General features: G+C 35.2%; 1 protein-coding gene across 1 annotated transcript in view; it reads left to right on the top strand.

Annotated features, from left to right (window-relative positions):
• The window catches only part of PPP6C (protein phosphatase 6 catalytic subunit), a 29,423-nt gene extending 18,913 nt beyond the window's left edge, over window positions 1-10,510 (top strand). Inside the window, exons 3-7 of the mRNA XM_060100436.1 lie at window positions 3,815-3,880; window positions 4,908-5,049; window positions 8,326-8,405; window positions 8,589-8,798; window positions 9,712-10,510. Of these exons, the coding sequence (XP_059956419.1) occupies window positions 3,815-3,880; window positions 4,908-5,049; window positions 8,326-8,405; window positions 8,589-8,798; window positions 9,712-9,960 (747 nt within the window). The 3' untranslated portion in view covers window positions 9,961-10,510. The remainder of the gene's footprint in view (window positions 1-3,814; window positions 3,881-4,907; window positions 5,050-8,325; window positions 8,406-8,588; window positions 8,799-9,711) is intronic.
• Window positions 10,511-10,964: the final 454 nt, after the last annotated feature.

Here is a 10,964-nt window from a genome sequence, read left to right on the forward strand (position 1 = left end):
GAGAAGGAAACTGAGTTGAAAGATTGAGGAATTAACCCAAATTCGCACAGCTACTAAGGGACAGAGCTGAGATTTGAAACTCATTTGGGTGCCCAATGGCCCATATTATTTATTTATTTATTTTTTGGCTGCACGGCTTGTGGGATCTCACTTCCCTGACCAGGGATTGAACCTGGGCCACATCAGTGAAAGCCTGGAATCCTAACCACTAGGCCCCCAGGGAACTCCCAGACCATGTTATTTTAAGACTACTACCAAATTGAGCCGTGTTTCTCTTGTACTTGACCCTTTAAAACAATTGCTCATCAAAAGCATGGGACTTGAGGAGCTTCTAAATGTCTGCAGACTAGTTAAATGTAAGGTGTATCTTTTGGAACTTGTACAGTTGTCTTCCCCTTGGGCTAGTTTTGGAATTGCAGGATTGGTTTATGAGTATAAATAAACTCATAAGAAATGTTGACAAGCATACAGTTGCTGAGAAGCATTGAAACAGCATAATCTAGTGAGGAGATTGCAGACTTCATTGTCAGACAGAGCTTGGTTTAAGTTAAGTCCTGCTTGGGTACATAACAGCTGTTTAAGAAGCCATTTCAGCTAGCTCTTCAGTTCTTTAAATATGGCCTGTGGACCCTTGATCATCTATAAGATGGCACAAAATCAACTGAGGGTAAAACTGTTGGTGCTTCAGCATGAATCAAGGGAGTGTCATCAGCCTATGCTGGTTGTCATTGTATTCTTCACTAGCATGCATGCATGTACAGTAAAATAAAATGCCAGTATCACTTAAGAATGTCCTGGATGAAGCAGTAATATTAATTGGCACTCTTGACCCCTCAGTAGATACATCTTTTGAGTAGTCCCTGTGATGAAATAGGAAGTATGCATAAAGTACATCTGCTGCATATCAAAGAAAAATGGTTTGCTCAAAAGAAAAGTACTTGTGCAGTTCTTTGCATCTCCTGCTGAAATAGCCTCTTTTTTTAAATGGAACACTGTTTTTACTTGAGAGAATGAATGACAAACTACAGGTATTTGGCAACTGTTTTGCAAAAGTGAACGAAGTGAGCCAGTCACTTCAAGGAAAACAATTGACGTTATTTGTTGCTGATGACAGAATTTGAGTTTTCAAGTGAAATATTGGAATTTTAGAAAATTTGAGTTTACCACCATGAGGCTACTAGCTTCTGATACTTAAAAGACTTTTCTGATGAGGTGAGTGATTAAATTAACAAATATTTTTTTGATGATGTATAAAGAAATGTCATTTCCATTTTCCAAATAACCAGTGTGTTACCCACTCAAAGTGTTAGACCAACTTATCTAACAGAGTTTGAGAAGAGACCAGTTGTCAAGTTTTGATGTATTAAAAGAAGAATATGCACCATTATCTCTAAAGGTTATTAAAATTTTCCTCCCTTTTGTAACACATACCTGTATGAAGGTATGTGTTACACTTTAAATTTCTAATATGGTTAATACTGATTCATATAACGTATAAACAAAAGCTTTTTGGGGACCTGTAATTTTTAAGACTATGAGTGCGTCCTGAAACCAGAAAGTTTAAACACTGCTGAGTTAGCCAACTCTTTCCTTGCCTCTAATAATGGAATAAAATCTACTTCTCAGGATTGGTTTTGTTTTAAAATGAGAACATTTACAGAGTGTGTGTGATATGAAAAACATACAATAGATGGTAGAAATTATTTGTGAAATAATGAGATGGGCTTCCAGTAATGTGTGACAAGGTTAATTGTCTGCATATGTTTTCAGTAAATATTTATTATATTAAAGAATTTTGGAAAAAACTACCAGTATGGAGTAGGAACTGGGGGTCCCCAAAGCAGAATTTTTGATCATCCATTAAATATATATAAGTTAAATGGAAACTTACAAAGCTTTTATTCAAGAATGTGTTTCTACAGACATCAGTAGTAAAGTCTAAGGACACTCACTCTTTCACCACACTTTTATAGAAGCAATTGTTTCATAAAACTTTTTAATGTTTCCTTCCTGACTTTGAGTGTGTACATACTCAATTTTTACATAACAAAATTGTATAGTTTTATTAGAGGTATAGTTTTGTGTTCCATTCTTTTCCCTAGTCATTTTCCCAGTTTGCTACATAGTTTCCATTATAATCATGATTTATGACTGCCTAAGGTCCAGGTCTTTGAATTGGTAGATCATACTTTATTAACATTCCCTTATGTTAGTCACAAAGGTTGTTTCTTCTGTTATTAGAAATGATGCTATGATGCATTTTCTTTATGTTATACAGCTTTTTTTTTTTTTTTTTGCCTTTAGGATATAGTCACAGAAGAGGAGTTACTAGGCCAAAGTAACACAGACACATATATGTATGTGTATATATATACACTGAAAGTGTATTTAGATATATATACTTACTTTTCACTGCTCATATTGTGTGTGATTTTACTTATACATATCTGATATATGATATACATACACACATCATATATATATCTGTGTGGTGGGAAGTGAGAAGTATATTCCTTCAAAGGAAGGGATTCCACTTAGTAGAAATGGACAGCATATATTTTGAGTAAATAATAGTCTACCAGTTGACTGAGACTGAATTTGTTTCATTTGTTTGCTTGCTAATTTTAAGAAGATAGGAAAATTTTATTTTAAACTTTCTAAAGTTTGTTTTTTTAAGCAAGTGACAACTCTTCAGACTTACGAAACATTGCTACAAAGGGTAGTAATTTATTTCAGTAGTTAATCTTTAAATTTCAGTTTTGTTCACTATGACTAAGATTTCTGTACTGTTTTAAGTGTTAGAAATTTAAGTAGTAATACTACTTTCAAGTGTAAAAGATAGATGTGAAGGAAATTATTGGTTGTAGTTGGTATGGTATATTATAGTCAGTTCCTTTAATCTAAAATCCTTTGTCAGAAAAACTGTGACTTCAGGAAGTAGGATTAGGATAATCGAGTTGACTGAAGTTATCAAACGCACATTTTTGTCAGTTAAATTTTCAGTCAAGTAGAATATGATGAAATATACTCTTCTTTTTCTACTGATTATTGAGAAGACTCTCCACAGCTGTAGAAGCTGAGGGTACACATCTTCCAAAGTAGAGTGTAAGAAGGTAGGTTGATCTGCTCTTTACGACACTATGAAGTGTCATGTAAATTCATTCTTTGAAAGAAATTCTTATCCACTTGTTTCCTTATCTTTTGTCTCTTTAAGATAGATGCAAGGGGCTTCCCTGGTGGCGCAGTGGTTGGGAGTCTGCCTGCCGATGCAGGGGACACGGGTTCATGCCCCGGTCCGGGAAGATCCCACATGCCGTGGAGCGGCTGGGCCCGTGAGCCATGGCCGCTGGGCCTGCGCGTCCAGAGCCTGTGCTCCGCAACAGGAGAGGCCACAACAGTGAGAGGCCCACATACCGCAAAAAAAACAAAACAAACAAAACAAAACAAAAGATAGATGCTGAAGGTGGGGCAAGGTGATTGGGTTAGCTTATTGACAGGTAACTGATAAATGATTTCAAATTCTCAAGTGATAGATGGGGAGAAGCATGAAAGAAATTTGAAAGGGGGTTGCCTATAACATTAATGACTTAGGAATGACTTTAGTGATATCTGAGCTTCATTTTAGTGCTTTTTTTTTTTTTAAGGCTTGGGAGCTGTGTGCTTGGCAGTTTAGTTTGCACTTTATTTCTTTGTATAAATGTAAATATTTGAAGTCCTCTTAATTAACTGCTTCTTTACACAGTTTGGCCTCAGTTTTATTATTTTACTCCTTCACAGGAATTTGTAATCAGCATATATTGCCTTTCTTTTATAGTTTTATGACCTTTGTGAACTATTCAGAACTGGAGGTCAGGTTCCTGACACAAACTACATATTTATGGTATGTAAACACCAGTGATATCAAGTACTTATTTTAAATGGAAGGGATCTGACTTACTACATGTAAATTATATAATAATTTCGTTGCCATGTGACAATCACTATTTAAATATATGAAAAGGTGATTCTATGCTTTTCTACATTTTGCTGTGTCCTCTAGTTGAGAATAATTGCTTTTGTAAATTGCTGTATACACAGGACTGGGTTGTAGCCCTCAGTAATGGTTAGGCCGAAAAATAGCCCAGAACCACAGGTTTAAGACATAAATCTTCAGTTTACTGTTATTTTATCAGATTTTTTTTGAGCATTCATTTTCACCTGTTATTAATCTGTGGATTGATTAATATACACATAAACACATTTGCTGTTAAGGTAGATATTTGCTTACTTTCTTTCTGTAATATAATGTTACTGTTGAACTTTTTCTGAGTCCTTCTGTTATTTTCCTTCCTTCTGAAAATTTCTGGGTCACTTTTCTAATCTTTTAGCTGTTTTCCTATTGGTCTAATATTGGCCCAAGTAAAACATAAATGGGAAGTGTAAATAGTATATGCTCATATGCAGTTGTTAAATACAAAGCTAACTGTAGAATACTGTTATAATTATGGTAATTGCTTTTATAAAAAAACTATTTTCTTCAAGTTGACAGCTCTTTTGATACAGTTAAAAAGATTTTTGAAATTCATTTAAAGTTTTTTGATTCACACATGATCTTTTAGAAACATTTATTAATGTAGCTAACAGAGAATTGAAAAAATGGTGGTTTTGTGGGGAAAATCCTTGAGAGAATTGCACAGCAGGTTCCTGTAGGCTCCTGTAGCATAAGACTAGCACAAACATTTAGTAGGAACAGCTTATTTATTTCCATTTGAATTTTTTGTTAAAACCCAATTTCCAAATAATTCAATGTGTAACTCTTCATTTTTGTTATTTTGGGCTGTGTCTCTTGAGTTTGTGCCCTTTGGTATAATTTTTAAAAAATATTGTTGCTATTGTATTGTTTGTAACTGTAAATTTTTACTTTACAGGGTGATTTTGTAGACAGAGGTTACTATAGTTTGGAGACCTTCACTTACCTTCTTGCACTAAAGGCTAAATGGCCTGATCGTATTACACTTTTGCGAGGAAATCATGAGAGTAGACAGATTACACAGGTGTATGGATTTTATGGTAAGACCTTCTATTTCTCTGATTCTGAATATTGATTTACCTTCCTCTTTGGGAAAAAAAAGCCGCACAAGTCATACATGTGCTTTTCATAGTAAAGTTAGAAAATACAGATAATCTTTTTCCACTTTCTCACCTTTAACTCCTTTTCTTCCCTCAGTCAGTTGAAAATCTGACTATTGATATGTAGAGAGAACCATTCTTTTTTTTTAATTGAAGTATAGTTGATTTACAATATTATATTAGTTTCAGATGTACAACATAGTGATTCAATATTTTTACAGATTATACTCCTTTTAAAGTTATTATAAAATCTTAGCTATATTCCCTGTGTTGTACAGTATATCCTTGTAGCTTATTATTTTATACATAGTAGTCTGAGAGAACCATTTTTAACATTTTGGTGTATGTCTTTCTAGATTAGTGCCTCAAAGTGTAGTCCTCAGTTTATCTCACTGGAATCATTTGGGATGCTTGTTAAAAATGTAGATTGCTAGGCGCCATTTTTGGGGTGGGACCTTAGAATCTGCTGAAAGGGAATGTTTTGCACACTCAGTTTGAGAACCTATTCTATATATATGTATGTGTGTGTGTGTTTATACATATGTATGTACACACACCCCAAGCTAAAATGGGATCATACTTGTTTTTTAATATTGTGATCAGCCTTTTCACTTCACTGATGTTATTTTATAGCTGCACTGTATTATACTGTATGGATGTACTGTAAATCTGTGTGCTTTCTCCAGAGAATACTAGGACCTCAGGTCATAAATAGAATGCAGCCATTAAAAGCAAAATAGCTACTTCTATAAAATTTTTATATGGTTGAAAGTTTTTCAAAATGAGGTTAGGAAGCTCTTTGAAGAAGGTAGATAGCGGAACTGTAGAGATTATTATTATTATCTATCTATTTATTTATTTTTGGCTGCATTGGGTCTTCGTTGCTGTGCGCGGGCTTTCTCTAGTTGCGGCGAGCGAGGGCTCTTCTTCATTGCCGTGCGCGGGCTTCTCACTGCAGTGGCTTCTCTTGTTGCGGAGCACAGGCTCTAGGCACGTGGGCTTCAGTAGCTGTGGCTCGCGGGCTCTACAGCGCAGGCTCAGTAGTTGTGGCGCCCGGGCTTAGTTGTTCCGCGGCATGTGGGATCCTCCTGGACCAGGGCTTAAACCCGTGTCCCCTGCATTGGCAGACGGATTCTTAACCACTGAGCCACCAGGGAAGCCCTGTTGAGATTATTAAGAAGAATTTTCCTTGAGCACAATTAAGGCAGATATTGAGAGATTTGAAAATATTAATCTCATAACCCTTTAGTTTTTAGACTTCATATTTTGAATTATCTTCTGTCATTATAAAGATAAGCTGAACTCTCCTGATTTTGTCAGCCATTATCAATTATTAAATTGAGAAATTTTGACAACGTATTGTTATCTATCTATTTATTTATTTATTTTTGGCTGCACCGCGTGTCTTGTAGGATCTCAGTTCCCCGACCAGGGATTGAACTCGGGCCACAGTAGTGAAAGCCCCAAATCCTAACTACTAGGCCACCAGGGAACTCCCCGACAATTTATTGTTGATATAACTATTAATAGGAATTGAAAAGTTAGATGGCTAATATTTATCTCCTTTCTACAAGTTACTTCAGATTTTCATTCACAAAATGCCAAATATCATTTGGAATAAAAAGTGTTTGATTCTTTTGCAAAATAATCAGTATTTTGGATAATACATTATGTGGTGTTAGCTCAGTAAAAGCAACTGGCTTCAACTGTGTAAGATTAATGTTACATATATAATTACACCCCAGAATTTGACCAACATATCAGTGTAGGGCAAAAGAGGTAAAGGGGGGAGAGGAAGGAGGACATTTTAATCAAGATGCCTTGACCGAAGAAAATGACAACAGCACAACGTATTGACTTTTTTTCATCCCAAGCTACGCTCTAGTGTTCATCTGTGGTTTTGTTTGATAAGAGGAAGCCCATCTGCTCCTCAGGAGGGAGACAGTTTTAGTCATCATGGAACTTAACATTGATTTTAAAGTAGTAAAAATGTCTATATATAGCTATTATATTGGGCCTTCAGTTCACACTGATAAATATATGGTTAGCAGTTATTATGAACCAAGTGCTTTGCTTATGTGTTAAGGTGAAAAATTCACAAGATTCGTGCTGGTAAACTGAGCTCAACGTTAGAGCTGTCTCATGAGACGTTTACAATAAGGACCCTGCCTCACGTAGAGATATAAGTTAGAAAATTATGAGGATTGACCGTACCCCACAGTCTTATATCCTGTATCATTTTCAGCTGTACTTAGGGCAATTAGTGATATGTCCATTTTTTTTCGAAATTAAGGAAGAAGCCAAAGAGCAGAACTTCCATGGTATTAACTGAGAGAAGAGATAATGTACCCTATTAACTGTTGTAGACAGCAGAGAGAATGTTCAGCTGAGAATGTGTAAGAACTGATTGGCAGTTTGTCCTTAGTGATGAATACAAGGGTCATCTTACTGGAACTCAAGTATGTAGTTGCACAATTTGCAGAAAATCTCAGAAGAGGCAACCTAGGCCTGAAAAATGTTGAAATGGGAATTATCCATGCTCCTCTAATTTGTTTGATTATCCTGCTAGAATAAGGTAGTCACATTAAATACACTACTCTGTTTGATAGAATTGCCCAGTTTTTTTTTTTTAAGTTTATTTATTTATTTATTTGGCCTGCGGGGCCCCACTTCCCCAACCAGGGATGGAACCTGCTCCCTCAGCAGTGAAAGCGTGGAGTCCCAACCACCGGACCGCCAGGAAATTCCCCCCAGTATTAATAGTAAGACAAAAGCCTTTGCTTTGGGTTATGTGAAATTAATATTTAGCTCTTCTTGATTATAGCATTTTGACTAATAATTTCAGCTGGTTCTTAGAGCCACTTCTGGAATGAAAAGCAGGACCACATTCTTAGACTAGTTAGACACTAGTCTCCTTCTGGTTCTACATGGAGGACCTACTAGGGCTAACTATATATCATAACTTGCCATCCTAGTTTAAGCAAATTTCTGTTGTCCCAGTATTAGATGTATTCTTTACTTATTTTATTTATTTATTTTTTGGCCACACCTCATGGCTTGCAGGATCTTAGTTCCTTGACCAGGGATTGAACCCGGGCCACGGCAGTAAAAGCGCTGAGTCCTAACCACTGGACCGCCAGGGAACTCCCCTGTATTCCTTAGTTTTATCAGCAGATTCAGAACTTCATTAATGAGAACTCTTTGTTTCTCTCATAGATGAGTGCCAAACCAAATACGGAAACGCTAATGCCTGGAGATACTGTACCAAAGTTTTTGACATGCTCACAGTAGCAGCTGTAAGTTTATGTAAATCTTTAAAAAAAAAAAAACTCAAGTATTTTCCTGCCAGTAACACTTGGCATATTTTTATCTAATTGCCATTTCAGTTATATTGATATCATTAGCACTCACTGATGGATTTAGATATATGACAGAGTTTATTATTATATGTTCAACTCTTTGTTTTCCTTTTTTGCTAGTTAATAGATGAGCAGATTTTGTGTGTTCATGGTGGTTTATCTCCTGATATCAAAACACTGGATCAAATTCGAACCATTGAACGGAATCAGGAAATTCCTCATAAAGGAGCATTTTGTGATCTGGTTTGGTCAGATCCTGAAGATGTGGATACTTGGGCAATCAGTCCCCGAGGAGCAGGTTGGCTTTTTGGTGCAAAGGTCACAAATGAGGTAAAGCCGGCATTTTCGGAAAAGTGGTTTGTTGGTTGCTAATGGACTACATAAAGAACTATGATGGCTATAGATACCAAACTTCTAGTCTAGTTTACTCAAACTTTGGTGGCTATGGATATCAGATTTCTTGTCTAGTTTATCCTGTATGTCTTTCCTTAATGGTTAAATGAGATCATGTAATAAAAGCACCTCCTTTAGCATCTATTGGTACTATGTGTAAAATAAATGGTCCTTTTCTTTCAAACATTGCAATTAAGTAATGAGATAACAAGGGCAAGATAGGCAACTTTTTAATATATATATTTCTTTGTATATATATTTTTAATTGAGATATAATTGACATATAACATTGTATTAGTTTTATGTATACAACATAATGATTTGACATATGTATTTATTGTGAATAAGCAGTATTTTTGAGGTTAACTACTTTCAGTTAAAAATATATACACACACACACCACAGGGTGAAGTAATCCAGCATAATGAAGTCAGAGAGCTAGATTTATCCTGTCTGAGCCTCTGGTTCCTGAAGTTGCAAGAGAAGGATAATAAATCTCTTTCAGAATTTTGTAAGAGCCATACTAAAGCCTCAGTAAATGATAGATATTGATAGTAATATATTTATTATTAAACCATAAAAACTTTGTTTCATATCTGATAGCACTTACAGAATGCTTTTCTTTCAGAAACTTCTAACTAATTATGTTACTATGATTTCTATAACTCAGGCCAAAGTGGCTCTATAACTTACGGAAATTAGTGGGGATAACTGTAGAATGGATTCTATAATCATGAGAGCTTTAGTAATTACAGGATTTATACTTTATTTAAATGCTTATTTTCTTATATATGTAGGTTGATTTTTTTTTAATGTGCTGGATACTTAACAAAACCTTTCTAAATTGCAGTTTGTTCATATCAACAACTTAAAGCTCATCTGCAGAGCACACCAACTAGTGCATGAAGGCTATAAATTTATGTTTGATGAGAAGCTGGTAACAGTATGGTCTGCTCCTAATTACTGTTATCGTTGTGGAAATATTGCTTCGATCATGGTCTTCAAAGATGTAAATACAAGAGAACCAAAGTTATTCCGGGCAGTTCCAGATTCAGAACGTGTTATTCCTCCCAGGACAACGACACCGTATTTCCTTTGAGGCCTTCGCCCATCCTGCTGACCCATTTTTCTGTCCTCTTACCCCAACTTTCGTGTATTACCCTCTACAATATACTTTTTATTGAGCACTTTGCTGCTGAAATGCTGCCTCTTGCCTTTTTTTTTTAATTTTAAATTATCTAAATTTATTGTTTGTTATGGTGTCTATAGCAATGTTTTTCTATCAGTTTTCTCCCCCATCCCATCCCCGCCTTGGACTCATTTGAGAAGACTTGAGAAATGTCTTAATACTCACACTGTTGCATGTAGCTCTTGCTTATTTACTGGTCTACGGGAAACAGGATGTTTCCTTTTTTAAAAAAGCCAATTGACAGAACAGACTACACTGAAATACTCCTCCTTTTGTATTATTCAGTCTTCTGTTTTAGTTCGGTAAGTTTTAAGAAATTTCAGCAGCAAAGTTGTTATTCAGTGGGCACGATGGACTGCTAATGCCTTGAGTTATGTATACCTGTCCCAGCTGTAAACTTCATTTTCCTTTGTTGGATGATATTTTAAATGGATATAAAATAAATTGGTCTAAAGGGCTGCCCTCCTTGTTGTGTTTTTAAATTTTAGTTTAAAAACTACTACAGCTTATGACTTTGTACATTAAGATAATTGTATTGATCTTTTTTCAGATTCCTTGTATTTTTTAATAAAGTAATCTTAAATAAAACCCAGATAGGTTAAAGTATTAGAAATTTTAAACAGTGTACATTGTTAGCTTAAAGTTATTCTTTTTTTCTTTTTTCCTAATCAGAGTTCTTGACCCTTTGGTTATTAAGTTTAAAACTTCAAATGAAATTCCATACTATATATTTAAAAAAAATCACTAAACTGTGCCTAAAGAAATAACTGCCATATTAATGTTTTGGTTTATATCCTCTCTAGTAATAGAAAAACATTTAATACTTGTAATGCTGATGTGTTCATTTGATACCAGTTGAGTAGAATGTGATCAATCCAGTTTACAATCTATCATGAGTATCATTAAGTAAAATA

Source organism: Mesoplodon densirostris, chromosome 6 (assembly GCF_025265405.1).
Source record: "Mesoplodon densirostris isolate mMesDen1 chromosome 6, mMesDen1 primary haplotype, whole genome shotgun sequence".
NCBI lineage: Eukaryota > Metazoa > Chordata > Mammalia > Artiodactyla > Ziphiidae > Mesoplodon > Mesoplodon densirostris.